The sequence below is a fragment of the Lycorma delicatula genome, chromosome 4 (genome assembly GCF_047948215.1).
Source record: "Lycorma delicatula isolate Av1 chromosome 4, ASM4794821v1, whole genome shotgun sequence".
Classification (NCBI taxonomy): Eukaryota; Metazoa; Arthropoda; class Insecta; order Hemiptera; family Fulgoridae; genus Lycorma; species Lycorma delicatula.
In genome coordinates this window covers 211,981,269-211,997,178 of record NC_134458.1, presented here as the reverse complement: position 1 = coordinate 211,997,178, position 15,910 = coordinate 211,981,269, and the positions used below count along the sequence as shown (strand labels likewise).

The 15,910-nt window shown below is 29.9% G+C and overlaps 1 protein-coding gene across 1 annotated transcript in view; it reads left to right on the top strand.

Annotated features, from left to right (window-relative positions):
* The window catches only part of hob (bridge-like lipid transfer protein family member hobbit), a 174,501-nt gene that overhangs the window by 69,565 nt on the left and 89,026 nt on the right, over nt 1-15,910 (top strand). The window contains exons 17-21 of the mRNA XM_075365147.1: nt 204-326; nt 847-1,091; nt 6,401-6,573; nt 11,714-11,878; nt 15,268-15,468. Coding sequence (XP_075221262.1) covers nt 204-326; nt 847-1,091; nt 6,401-6,573; nt 11,714-11,878; nt 15,268-15,468 — 907 coding nt within the window. The remainder of the gene's footprint in view (nt 1-203; nt 327-846; nt 1,092-6,400; nt 6,574-11,713; nt 11,879-15,267; nt 15,469-15,910) is intronic.

Sequence of the window (15,910 nt, the reverse complement as noted above, 5' to 3'; positions counted from 1 at the left end):
GTAAAAAAATAAAAGCTTGAAGATGATCTCCAGGTGAAAGTTCCTTTCAGTGAGTTCTGATCACTTTATACGGTTTATTTATTATTATTATTTTATCTAATTACATTTATTAACAAAATATTTGTTATTTTTTATTATTTTACTCATAATTAATATTATTTTTTAATATATTTAAAATTTATTTTTCTCTTTTTTGCTGTTAGGTTACAGAATTTGTATTTGAAATGAGTGATGATCCGTTTGAAGTCAGGCTTCGTGATAATTATGAACTTTTAGTTGATGAATATAAGGAAAGTCTTAAGAGACAAAAGATGTTGGACGCCAAAGTAAGATTCCTTTATTTTTTTTCTATGTATTTATTAAAGCATTTGATGTGGAGCTTATTGGAATTAATGAATAACTGGTTTGTGTATATAGTTTTAATTATTATTTTTACTGTTAATTAGAAGGATCTCCTTTACTAATTTCTTCTTTCTTGTATATTTTATTTTAAATATTTAAAAAGAAATCTTGGCAGTTTGTTATTAGTAAATAAATAGGGTTTTTTTTTTTAATTGTTACTTCATTTTAAATGTGCAATACACTACTCAGGATTGTCAAATTATATATGTAATCAAAATTAATCTTTTACTTATTTCTTTAATAAAAAAGAAATGTTGGACTATGGGAAAAAGATAAAAAGTTTGTTTAAAATTGGTATTACAGAAGTTACTTTATTTTCTATTTAATAAAAGATTGAGTGATATAAAGCTCTTTAAAGGCAGATCTTATCTTATTTTTTTAATAATTTGACACTTTTTGTGATTACATTATATGTTTATTTAAGTAAAACTTTACACATTTCAGGTAGCAGATATGTGCAAATCTCGTTTATTGTTGCCATCCGGTAAGGTTGAAGAATTATATGCCAATTTAAATAGTATGAACGGTAAAATATATGTTCAAAGGTCACGAAAAATGATGCAGTCTGGGACTAGAACACGTCTTTTTGCTTGGATTATGTCTGATTTAGAATTGTTAGCTCTTGCTGATCCATCTATTCATGGAGCGGAAAATGTTGTTAATACAATGACAGAAATTGATTGTGATACGTAAGTAATGCTTATAAAAATAATACTTTCTTGCAATAGTATTTTCTTTAATTTTTATGAAACTGCTAGTGTAATAGAAACTGCCACAGTTTTCTGAAAAGATCTTCTTTATTACAAAAAATATGACAGATTTTCAGAAGCAACTCAAAAATAAAAATTAATTGGAAAACCGTTTCTGTAATTTTCATTTTTTAAAAACGTTTTAAATAATATAAATCAGTTTGTCAAGGTCTAACAAATCAGACTGAGTTAATGATTTTTTTGGGCAAAAAAAGATTAACAGAAATTTCAGTATAGAAGATGATATATTTATTATATATAATGGTTAAATAAATTTTTCCTGTAAATTATTTTAAAAGTTTTACAATCAACTTTAAAGAGAACGTTTTATTTAATCTGTTCTAATCAATATTAACCAAAGTATAAGAAATTAAAATTAGTGAAACGTGCATGGTTGAATTTGCTTAATTAATAAATTTTACTACATATGAAGTGATTGGTTATAATTTATTTTACTTATATTACTGTAATTAGAAGAAATGCAGCAAAACGTATATACTATAGTCGTCCAAAAAGTAAGAACTGTTTGTGCATTGCTATTTTACTCACAACTATTGGTCAAGGCTAGCTGGTCTCATTTCTATTAACACTGTATGAAATTTCATAATTGTACTCTGACACGGAGTGATTTTACATGTGTTTATAATGAATAAAAAATTGAAAATTTTGCTAACTGTTGAGGTATATACATTTTTTGAATGTGCAAGGTGTTCGTCCTTTGGAAATTCTCATCAGATTACTGCTATATATGGTGACTGTAATGAATGAAGTAAACATAAGAAAATGATAGCATTTATTGTTTACGTATTATTTACGGTAGGAAGAATATCTATTCATGATGAGCACGTCTACATGTCGCCAAAAAACTTGTGAACTTCTCAAAGGTTTTGGATTGGATGTTTTTGATCATCTGCCATACATTCCTGATCTAGCTCCAATCGATCTCCACCTGTTTAAAAAATTGAAGACATTTCTCAGTAGGAACCGCTATGAAAGTGATGACGTCAAGACGGCTGTTTATGAGTAGCTTAATGTTCATGTAAATTAGCAATTTAAATGTATTGGCAACAGATTTCTTTGACGATAACACAAAAAAATTAGTGCCATGATTTGACAAATGCGTGATACAAAAACAAATAGGTTAAAAAATATACATTTTGATACATATATTAAAGTTAAAATAAATACAGTAAATTTGTTATAACCTAAAATAAAAAAACTTTTTACTTACCGAAAGACCCTTGTGTGTGCGTGTGCGCATGCGCAAGCATATTTAAAACCACCAAAACACAGTTAATAGATTTTAGTTAAACTTACCATATTAATTCCAAGAATCGATTTTCACAAGATCCTGCATCTTCAGTTGTTAGTAAATTCTATAATTACATTAAAACATATTTTATATTATAAGTTGTCAAAATTACTTTCTTTTTTTAAAATTTTGAAATTTATTGTAGATAAATATACAAATCCTGGTGTCCAGTTCTGGAAAGATGTAATATTTAAAATATCATATTTTCCTTTGTTCTACTGTTATTATTAGCAACCATTAGATTGTATTATAATTATGTTTTAATTAAATCATCATCTTCAGATGTGATCTGGTGGTTTTTCATTTTATATTTATAAATGTAATATTTTTTTAATATATTCATTTTTTTATCATTGTTACATATTTGATATGTAAAATCTAAATTTTTTTGCACTCTGTAATGTTCTAACAAATGATTAGGTACATCAGATGTAGCTCTTTTTTTGTTTTTGTTTGTTGTGTAATGTTCTGAAAATCTTTGTTTGAATGATCTATTGGCTTTACTAATATTATTACAGTCATTGCACTTAATTTTGTGTATTCCTCTAAATTCCTCTCTATTATTTTTATTTTTTAAATATTTTATAATTTGATTATTTGGTTTGTATGCTTTTTTATATTTATTTTTATCATAAGTTAATAATTTTTTCTATTATTTTATTTGTATAGTTGTGTTTTAGGTATAAATTATTATTAATTTTTGTGTTATTTTGATGTTGTATCTTAGTATAATTATCTTGGTATTTTTTATTCTGCTTTTTATAATTTTTTTTCTATAATTTAATCACCAAAACCATTAATTATTATTGTTATTTGTTTTGACAAGTTTTTTTTTTTGTATAGTCTACTAAAGATTCATTCATTATAACCATTATATTTAGCAATTTGTTTTATATCTATTTCTTTATTTAATTTATTATTATTTTCATTGTACTTTGTGTAATTAATTGCTCTTATAACCACGTGTGTGTATGTATTAACTTTGTGTGACCATGGATGATTTGAATATCTATGTATGGTGGTTTTGTTGGTTGTGGGTTTCTTATATACTGAAGTTATTAATTAATTATTTTTATTATTGATTTCATTACTAACATCTAACTAATTTATTCTTCTACTTTATCAATTTCAAAAGTAAATTTCATATCATTATGGTAAGAATTTAACTTGTTCAAAATTATTAGATTTTCATTATATATAATGGGATTATAGACCGTAAAAATATCAACATACCTAGTTCAAAGTAAAATATCATGAACATGAATAATAGTATAAACAATTACAATTATATACTTTAATTTATTTATTAATTCTGTACTTTGGATCATATAATTAGAGTATGTAGATATATATGTATGATTAGAGACTGGATTATATGCATTTCCATATTAAGCTCATTCTCACCAGTTATTGCATATTTTCTGTAGAATCTAGTGATGATGCATATTTTCGCTATATTTATAATATTTTTCAGTAGGGTACCTAGTTAATAAATGAAATCTTACATTGTAGCCAGCCAAACCTATTAGCCGCACAGCTCTTAGAGCACACTTAGCAGCTGTGCATCTATGGTTTTGGTAGGATATTATTATGAGGCCAAATAAAACACAGACTCGTTCGAGACAAAGATGGATGATACCGTTCTGCATTGCACACGCTTACTGCAGCACTCCTCCCATTCGGCAATTAAATTATGCAAGTTATTGTTGACGCGCTCATTGTATTAGTTTAGTTTTTTATTTATTTGAGCAAGGTTTAATGTATACCATGCCTCCCAAACCAGTGGTAACTCGATGGTGAATGTGGGTTGAAGCTGTACTGTTTTACAATGAACATTTCAAGGCCATCAAAGATGTAGTATACAACTTTGATAGAGCAGAGGCTATGGCAGTTTGTCAGTCCAAGGAAGCATTTAACGATTCTAGTATAAAAAAAAAAAAACATAGCTGTGATTAGCACTCATTTTCCCCACATAACTGCCGGTATTAAAAAGCTTGAAACTCAAGGTTTGACGTTGACTGAATCTATTCAGTTAATGAATAAAATCCGCTAAATGAACTCTGCACTGCCAGAGGTATTCCTGTGTAAACTTAAAGAAAACATTTGAACAATAACCCAGGCTTTGAACCTTTATGTAAAATTGATAGTTTTATTAATGGGATGGGTGAACTTTTGCCAGAAACAATAAGTACTAACGTAGCACCCAAATTCATATACTGCCCAGTTACCTCAGTGAATGTGGAATGATCCTTTTCCACTTATAAAAATATTTTGAGTGATCGAAGACACAGTCTTACTACTGAACATTTGGAATAGTACCTGATTCTTTATGTTTACAAAAGTAACAAAATGTTACTCAAGTAAACAAAATGTTTTTGTTAATGCTGATTTTGAAATAAAAAACTAATAATTATTAATTTTTTATTGTTTAAAGTTGTATATTTTGACACTTTTCATGCATATTTTAAGCATTCTTCTTGCATATTTCAAGCATTTTATGTTGTATGTAACCTGGTCTCTATATATGACATAGGAATGTAAACTAAACGTAACTGTTTTTTTTACATTGATTTTGTATTGAAAACAGTTCTTGTTGTTTTGAATAGTATATCACTTTTAGGGATGGTTTATATTGTATAGCCTTAAAACAAATTATTTATTGCGTAGTAAAAATGTGTACTCGTATGTGGTCACTGCAGCATGAAGTATATTAGCTTTAAAAGAAAATGTAATTCAAGTAAGACGTATTTTTCAAAGAAAATCCATTTCAAACAGTAATTTCAATGTAACAAGCTGCATACTTTCGGCATATGTATAACACATATACCAGAACACATTTGTATTATATTTGCAATGCTTAATTATTGCTATGTAATGCTTAATTATTATAGTTTAGGAGGTTAGTAGCTCTGGCAGCTGTGCTATTAGAGTTAACTAATAATAATGATAACATATAATTCTGATATGAAGAATCCTGTGAAATATATTTATTGAAACCATTTTATCCAAAAATTGTCTTCCAGAGAACTAGAAAACTGGACTTTATGTGTTGTTGATTAACTAGGTTGTTAATATGAGGGTGTTATGGGAAGCCTTTTCTAATCTTTTGGGGGTTGAGAAGAATAGAAAAATCTAATGTAAATGTATTAAAAAAACTCAAAATATTTTTTTGGAAATGTAAGTATCCCTGTATATATTCAGAAGTAGTGGTCATTGTAATAATGAATGCATCATTTTTCATTCTAGTTTATCAACTGATATATCTTAAATATTATGCCTTAGTGGTTTCCACAATTTCCAACTGGAAATTTTAAATATTTTTGTTTGTATTGTAAAAAATATTGACATACATCTGAGATTATATAAATGAAAGCTATATGGCTGATTATCAATATAATATCAGTTTTCTATCTTTTGAAAAAGGTACTATAAATTAGAAATTGATACTGGCTCAATGCGGTATAACATTTATAAACACATTTATCTTTGGTCTCAGAAAAGATGGTAAACTGTTAACTCCATGCTACCTGATGGTTTAATTACATGTAAAAAAACTCCAGGGATTAACTTTTATATAATTTAAGTGAAATGATAACAAAACAACAAAAATATATTTTATGAACTGTACCTCTATGAAGCCAACATTAAATTGTTCTGGTAAGTTATGTTTGGAAATAATTTTCTTTTTTGATCACATTTAATGGTTAATTGTTATGGTAGTTAATGCTGTTGTAAACATTTATAAAAAATAACTATTTTTTGACATTTTTGCATATGTACTTACAAAGTTGTTCATATGGGAATAAAAATAATTCCCAAAAGAAAATTTACATTTTTTTTTTTGGAAACTTCTTTTTGTAACTCTATACTACCTTCAAATTGGATATTTTTCAAAATTAATTAAATTTTTTTGTTTTTTTTTCACTGGATGTGGTAGACCATGGCCAGAAGAAGGAGTAGAGTTTGTAACATTGTGGTGTAGATCGGTAACAGCCAGTTGTAGAGAATGGAAATTCCAGTTGCGCGACTTCCCACAACCATGGCTTGATATTGGACAACTACATTTATGGGGCAGGCTTGTTGGAGCTGAACAAGTTGCTACAAGAAGAGGTAATTGTCATCACTATATTTATTATATGAATTTTACTAAAAATATTCATACAAATGCCAATGAGTGTTTCACTCATACATTGATTACATTTTATTATTTTAATGATATATTTACAAAAGTCTTATTACTGTAGAGAATTTTAACCTTGTAAGTGGCAGGGAAAAGTACTAAAATTGGAAGTACTTTTTAAGGGACGTACACACACAATCCTTTTTAAATCAGAAAATTCAGTTTTCATCTAATTTCATAGCACATCAAATCCAACAGAAAATTCTAAATTTTATTAATTGATGAACATTACTTCAATTGTTCATTGATGTTTCTCTGTTAATTTCAAAAACCAAAAATTTCTTAGTAGCTTTTAACCTAATCAAAAAACTGGGTAAAATACCAACACTAATTTGATTTTTATGAGTTCTGTATTTTATTTAGATTAAAGTAAAAAAAAAAAATAATAATTTAGTATATATTGCAAGCAAAATGTTGGTCTGATTTTTCTCTTTATCATCAATCAATTCAGTTTTTAGCCATTTTCACACATAATATTTGACTTCATTAAAAAATTAGAAGTTATGTACAAAACATGCAAAAATTGATTTTCTAAATATATAAAATAAACACTAAAAGAACATAAATAAACACCATAAGCAATCCAGCAAAGTTAAATTCATATGAAAAATGCTGATTTGGTAGTATATTCAAAGACATGTGAATGGTATTTATTTTTACAAAAGTATCATATGAGTGTAATGAAAAGAAAATGAAAATGTCCAGTATCATACAGAAACAAGTATTATAAACACAGATATTAAGAATAACATAAATGGTTGAATCTGTAATATAAATGCTACAGCTAAGGTGGTTAGTAATTTCACAGCTGTGTCATTTGCCAAAATTAGAATTAAATGACTTACCCGCTGGGTTGGTCTAGTGGTGAACGCGTCTTCGCTAATCAGCTGATTTGGAAGTCGAGAGTTCCAGCGTTCAAGTCCTAGTAAAGGCAGTTACTTTTATACGGATTTGAATACGAGATCGTGGATACCGGTGTTCTTTGGTGGTTGGATTTCAATTAACCACCCACTTCAGAAATGGTCGACCTGAGACTGTACAAGACTACACTTCACTTACACTCATACATAACATCCTCATTAATCCTCTAAAGTAATACCTGACGGTAATTCCCGGAGGCTAAATAGGAAAAAAGGAAGGAAGAATTAAATGACAATTTTGACCACATCATCATCATCAGGTTTTCTTCAAACAAATGTCTTCATTTTTACTTGGTTTGTTTTAACTCACAATATTTTTTCAATTTTTTTTCTTCATGTTTGTCCTCAAATCTTGCATCCTTAATTTTACATACTTCCTGATATTGCAGATTGATGAAATTTTGCACAGTTACTGAGGCCGGGTGACAATACAATATTCCACTATTACTTTTGCAAACATCCACCTGTACGAGGATAAATCTGTAAAATGTATATATACGACAAAAAAGAGTTTTGTTAATTTACAGTTGTATTTCAATAATCAAAAACTTCACTATTTTGTTACTTTGTATAGTTAATGTTTGATTGAAAATTTGTTTGATATTTTATGAATATATTAAAAATTTCAATGTATGATTTTATCTTTTGAAATCCAAATTAACCTACTGATTAAACTCATGCAATGCATGAAAATAATTTGATTAAAGTATGATGTATAAAAAGTATAAGCAAGTTTTTAAACATTTTTTTAAATATTATTTTTCTAATAATTTACTTATTATAGTTATTTACTTAATATACGAGGTGTGGCTATTAAATAACGAGACTAATGCTGCTACAGAAGAACTGTGCATGCACCAAATTTGTTCGACCAGCATCTGTGTAGCATGAAGCCTCCTGTTCGATTGTTGCCACTACAGTTTCTGTAGACATATTAGTCTGGCCATGCCTTCGTTTGGATAGCATCTATTTTTTTGTTTTGCCGAAAAAAATGGTATTTTATTAGAGCAAAAAATTGTCATGAAATTTCATATGAAACTTGGAAAAGCCACTACTGAAACTTATCTTATATTAAAAAAAGTATATATGGCAATGAATGTTTATCACGTGTGCAGGTTTTTGACTGCTTTAAGCGTTTCCAAGATGGCTGAGAAGACGTTGAAAATGATGTTTGACTGGATCACCCTTCCGTGGCAAAAACAGATAAAAATATTGAAAAAATTGGTAATCTGATCTGATCTGACCATCGGTTAATTATTCTTGTCTTTATTCAAGGTCTCTGCTCACTTCCGTGAAAAAAAAAAAACGACTTGAATTGTGGAAGAACAAGTCATGAGTTCTTCATCAGGACAATGCACCGGCTCACACTGCATTGTCTGTCAAGACGTTTCTAGCCAAGTATAACAACCCAGTGTCAGACCATCTGCCTTATTTGCCTGACCTGGCACCATGTGACTTTTATCTGTTCCCCAAAGTCAAATCTGGATTAAAAGGAACTAGATTTCAGACCGTTGAAGCTGTTAAAGAAAAGGCGGCACGCATCATGAAAGAGCTCACAGAAGAAGACTTCCAGCACTGTTTCGAACAATGGGAAATTCGCATGGTGCGTTGTAGGGATAGAGGAGAGGTGTAAATTGAAGGGGATAATAACTAAATATGTATAAATTTAAAATAAAATAAAAATTACATCAGTCTCCTTATTTAATAGCCAAACCTTGTATTAACATTACTTTTTCCTTTTCACCGCTTTTAACATTTATGTGATTGGCATTCTGCTCCCAATGCTCATAATAATAAATATATTTTTATATATAATATTAAAAATAAGAAAAATAATAAGGCAGTATATAAGAACAATTCATTTCTGTAATATTATTTTAAACAGTTTTGAAAATAATTAATGCACGTATTTTACTCTTGTAGATATTTCTTCGGCACAATTAAAAATGTTATTTATTTAATTCATTTAATATAATCTAAAATGATTACAAACTATTCTTGATATTTGAAATAACCTTTACACAAAACAACTTTTACATAACTTGATGAACTTTCTCCCATACAAGCAGTATTGATAAATTATTCTGAATAAAGAAAACCTAATAGTTAGCATATTTACTGATATAAATATAATTTCATAGATAGATATTAAAATAAAAGTACTTTCTAATATATAATTATATTTAACAAAATGAAAAATATTAATGATGACGATGAATTGAAAAATGGTGTAATTATGTGGTTTAAGTTGGTGGCAGTGGAATTTCTTGAATAGGCTAGTGAAATGCTATGATAAATGTTTCTGAAGTTGAAGGCAGCTATGTAGAAAAATAGTAAATAAATATAGTTTTTATATGAAAGTAATAAAGTTTGTTTATATTTAAAAATATTTTTTATTTATTTCAGAATTGTTCTTACTTCAAAAATACTCCTCGATATATGTTTATACGAGGGACATTCAATAACTAAAGAGACAAATTGACGTAGAAATGAAACAGTTTGTAGGAGGAGTTTTGTACTTTCATGACTTTAGGTTGGCATCACTGGGATAAGCTGAGAACAGCTGACGGATAAAAATTGTTTTGTTTATAAACTCAATATTGCATTTAACAATGGCATGTCCATTTGAAGTTTGCACATTATTTGAACATTGTTCAGTGATCTGTTTTTTGCTTTCTGAACGTGAAAAACTGGCTAAAATCTTTTCTTGAATGATTTTATAGTATGGTGAGAGTTGTGTGAACCATGGAAATTTTTGTAAGTGGGTAGAACAGTTCAAAAACGGTTGAACCTCAGTGTCTGATGCGCAATGTCCTGGCCGACCAGTTGAAATGTCAACTCTTTTGCTTGAAACCCGTATTGACGACATTATTCGTGAAGACTGACGTATTACAGTTGAACATATAGCAAAAACAGTTGCAGTAATTGTTGGTACAGTTCATAACATTTTTGGTAACAAGCTCAAGTACAGAAAAACATGTGCAAGGTGGGTCCTGATGACCCACCGGGTTGGTCTAGTGGTGAACGCGTCTTCCCAAATCAGCTGATTTGGAAGTCGAGAGTTCCAGCGTTCAAGCCCTAGTAAAGCCAATTATTTTTATACGGACTTGAATACTAGATCGTGGATACCGGTGTTCTTTGGTGGTTGGGTTTCAATTAACCACACATCTCAGGAATGGTCGAACTGAGAATGTACAAGACTACACTTCATTTACACTCATACATATCATCCTCTGAAGTATTATCCTGAACGGTAGTTACTGGAGGCTAAACAGGAAAAAGAAGAAGGTGGGTCCTGATAGAGTTAACGCGACAACACAAGGAAACAAGACTCAAAGTATGTACAGACTTGATAGAACACTATGAAAGGGAAGGTGACCCTTTTTTAATCAAGATTTTAATGTGTGATGAAACTTGGATTCACCATTTTGAACCAGAGTCCAAAAGACAAAGCATGGAATGGAGTACACCAGCTCACCTGTCCGAAAAAAAATTCAGAACGCAAGCATCAGCAGAAAAAGTCATGTTGACCGTCTTCTGGGATGCCCAAGGTGTTGTCTTTTCTGATTATTTGTGAAATCAGCGTACAGTAAACAGTGTCTACTACTCAGACATGCTGATGAAAAAAGTAAATCCAGCGATGAGAGATAAACGTCATGGATCTCGAAGAAAAGGTGTGATATTGCTACATGACAATGCTCTCGCTCTCACACCGCCCAGCTGACCTGTGAAATCATTGGAAAAATGGGTTGGGAGATACTACCACATCCTCCCTACAGTCCAGATTTGGCTTCTTTGGATTCTTATTTGTTTGGTCCACTTAAGCAAGCATTACATGGAAAAAAGTTCAGCAACAACGAGGTCAAAGAATTTGTGGGAAAGTGGCTCAAACAAGACAAAGACTTCTTTGCATCAGGTATAAAAAACTAGTTCATGATTGGAACAAGTGTATTAATATTGGTGGGGATTATGTTGAGAAGTAGTAAAAGTGACATTTTGTAAAAATACACAGTGTTTTTCCCTACATCAATTTGTCTCTTTAATTATTGAATGTCCCCCATATATTTGGTTTAATTAGATAATAATATTTGTGTTATTTTTTTTTTTAAAGATACTTTCTTTTTTCATTTGTCAATTATTTTTTTCATAGCAAAAAGGGGTGTTACAATTCAGCTTGGAGATCCATGGGGTGAAGCTGTTATCGAACGAAGCATGACATCACTCAAGTTCTACCATGATTTCAATTGTGAAGTAGAACATTTCAGTTATGCATTTGGTCCTTGTTGGGAACCTGTTATTGCACAATGTAATTTAAGTAAGTAGGATCACATTTTCCTTTTTTAAAAATATAATAGTAGTCATATATTTAACTATATTGGATACACTCACTAAACCCTTTAAAAAATAAATTTTCTAAGTATGAAATCTGTTCAAAAAATAACTGAACTTTATTTTTTTTATTCTTTATTATTAATTTTACAGATTATTGGACCTTGTCCCCTTCAAAGTGCTCCCTTCTCCTATTCACACATTTTTTCCAGCAGTATTTCCACTTTGTGAAGCAGTCCTGGATAGCTTCATTTGAAATGGTCTTTATGTCCATGACTTATTTGCTTTAATTTCATCATTAGTCTCAAAACAGCGTCCTTTCATCACTGATTTTAATTTCAGAAATAAGAAAAAGTCACAAGGAGCCAGGTCTGGCAAATAGGGGGGCTGAGGAAGGATAGTCACCTGATTTTTAGCACAAAACTGTTGAATTGACAAAGCTGAGTGTGGATGCATTATCATGATGAAGGAACCATGACTTACCTCACCACAACTCTGGTCTTTTTTGTGGATTTTTTCACGTAACCATTGTAAAATGCCTTGATAGTATGCACGGTTCAGTGTTTCGTCTTAAGGCAAGAATTCAAAATGCACAATACCATTAAAATTTGAAAAAACAGAGAGCATCACGTTGATATTGGAATGAGACTGACAGGCTTTCTTGGGACATGGAGATCCTTTGCCAATCCATTGCGATTTAACTTTTGTCTCGATGTCATAGCCATAAACCCAAGCTCTTGTCTCCTGTTATGATCCTTTGCATGAATGTTTTATCGTCATTGGCTTGTTAAGAAGTTGCTGACAAATGTCCACTCAGTACGTGTTCAATTTTTCAGTCAAAATGTCATGGCATGATCCAATTGAGATGGTAACCTGTTCTGCAAGTTCTCTGACAATCAATCAGCGATTTGCACACATCAGATCGTTGATTTTCTGAACGTGTGTCATCAGTTGAAGTCAAAGGCCTTCCTTGCTGAGGGTCATCTTCAATTGACTGACAACCACTATTAAATCATGAAAACCATTTGTAACATTGCGTACAACCCAAAAAATCATCTCCGTAAGCTTGTTTCAAAAGTTGAAACGTTTCTTTGAAAGTTTTCCCCAGTTTCACACAAAATTTTACATTGTATCGTTGCTCCTGAACATAGCACATTACAAAAATTGCTACTAACACTTGAACATGTTACACTAAAATAACAATAACACAAAAACCAAAAAAGATATCACCAATCCAAGAACATGTGCTTACAGAGGAGGTTATGCGAAACACAATGCTACCAACTGCACTTCACTAAAATCTCTGTTGGCACATAATTAAAAATGTTTGTTTTTTTCTAAACAGACCTCATATATATATTTTTGAGGTTCGGTTTCATTTTTCACTTAATTTAGATTAAATTTATTTTATTATTTTCTTCCTCTCATCCCTGTATAACCATTAACTTTATTTACTATTTTATAGAATTTTGCTAATCTTTTAATGTAATTTTTACTTTTCCTATGCTGTTTTTATTTTACCTTAACTAGCTGACCAAACAAAATGAAGTTGTTTCATTGTCTCCTTAATCTCATCTGTACCTCTCTGCCACTTGCCATATTGTCATTGGCTCCAAACGTCTCCAGGTCCTTCCTTATTCCACACCCTATCGTAGCTTGAACCTCTCTATACTCGCTTCCCTTTCAGTTTCCTTCATATACTTTTTATTTATTTACTTTTTTCACTGTTTCCTTGTTTCCTTCACACATGCCCAAACAATTCAATTCTATTCCTTATTACTGCTGCCATAAATATCTTTTTGTACAGTTTTTGCAATTCAACATTCTTTTTTCACCTGAACTGTCTGACCTCCTGCAGCGACACAAAAATTAATTTTCTTATTCTCTTAAAATTATATCTTATTTACAAACTAAAAAATAATAAGTTTCTTTACTATTCTCTTATCTAAAGTCCATGTTTTAGTCCTGTGTGTTAGAACTGGTCTCCCAATGGTTTAATGTGTCTGTGATTTTATTTTTCTTCATTGCATTCTACTATCGAAAATTTTCAATGTATAAAAGCATCTCTATGGATAATTTATTCAAACTAATAAGGTTTTATATTATTCCAATTAACCATACTTCCCATATATTTAGGTATTGATTTCTTATTTTAAAAACCTATATTCCTTAGTTTAAAGTGGACTATCATTCTTTCTTTAAGTAGTAATTCTGATGTTCACACACACACACACACACACACACACACACACACACACACACACACACACACACACACACACACACACACACACACACACACACACACACACTCTTTCTCTCTCTCATTTCCAATTGGTTGAAATATTAGTAAAACAGAGAACAAATTTAATAGTGCATGTCCAGTTCACTGTGTTATATCTTCAATTTTATTATTCTTAGAAGATATTGATGTCCATGAATTAGCATAAACAAATAGGAAAATAAGTGGAGAATAGAAAATAAGTAGTAAGTTGAGATTAAAAATTTATTAAATAATAAATTATCCTAGATATATGTGTTACTTTTCCATATATTTGCCATTCACATTGGGACACTTATTATACTGAACATCAACTTAAGAAGACTTTCATCAAAGAACTCCATCCTCAGAATATGCAACCAACTGACTGCATATCCTGAAGGTGAAGGGTTATTAAGTGTATCCATAAGTTCTTCATCGGTTTCAAATAACTAAGTTAATAGCCAGACCTTTATCTTGATGGAGAGATGTTAGTCACTTAATTAAACCTTTAGGCTGTAGGGGGTCTAAAAGCTGCCTGTTAAACAGTTGAAAGTACAATTTGTATGTGACCTGAGTGTGGGTCAATTATTATTGTTGTGCAGCAAAACAAAATCCTCAGAAATATCCTTGCCATTTTTTTTTAATTGACTTCTAAAGCTTGTAAACATGACACAATTATTATTAATGAATCTCAGTGGCCCTTTGCAAAGAATTAATCATGATATATACCTAACCTGTTAGAAGGAGCAATGATGATTGGCTCCATGATTTATTGATCACCTAATTAAACAGTGCTAAACAGAATGAGTAGCTGATGGAGATGTAATGAGATTGTACATTACTGGTGGCTTCTGAGCAAGTGCTATGTTTCAATGACAACCAGTTCATTCTAAAGTTAAAATCTATTTTGGATTAATAGGCTTTGGTAAAGGTTAATTTAAGAGTATCATGTTTATGAAATATTATATTTATAACATGGCTTTAATAATATGTTTATCATCTATTTGTATTTTGGAATTAGTACCATCTTACTTAAGAAATTAATTCTATAACATATAGAATTATTGAATGTTATTCATTTACTTAATGGAATTGTTTTATTTTTATTTCAGGTTTTGAAAAAATATCACGGCCTTCACTTGATCCTAGCCCCCCATTATCATTTTGGGATAAAATGCGTTTCTTAATTCACGGTCGTTTAACTATGTTTATTAGACAGTTAACAGTACTTCTGCATGCGTCATTAGATCCTTACAATACTACTGAAGAAATGGAAATTACGTGGAGCAATGTTGCAATGGATTGGATTAATGGTATTTTCATTTATTTTTATTATTAAATTAATTATTTATTTGTTGTTAAATTAATGAGTAGAAATATATTACTCATAATAATAATAATTTTTTTCCTACTGTTAATGTATATTTTTTTATTATAAAATTTCTCTGTCTTGAGAATTTAATAAAGATTTAATTTAAGAAAAATTATAAATATTTTTGTTAAAATAAATCTTTCATATTCTTTTGATTTTTAGGATTAATTTTAAAATTACAGTGTGTATTGTGGCTATTTTAAAAGAAAGTAACAGGTGTTCAAAAAGGATGCAACCCCTTTGTTTGATGACTTGAATTTATTATAAACATTTTAATGTTAAATAGAGTACTTATACAACAATATCCAAATTACCTTTAATAACTTTACAATAGATGTTCAAAATGATTTCCTGTGATCCTAATGCAGGTTCGTACACGTTTC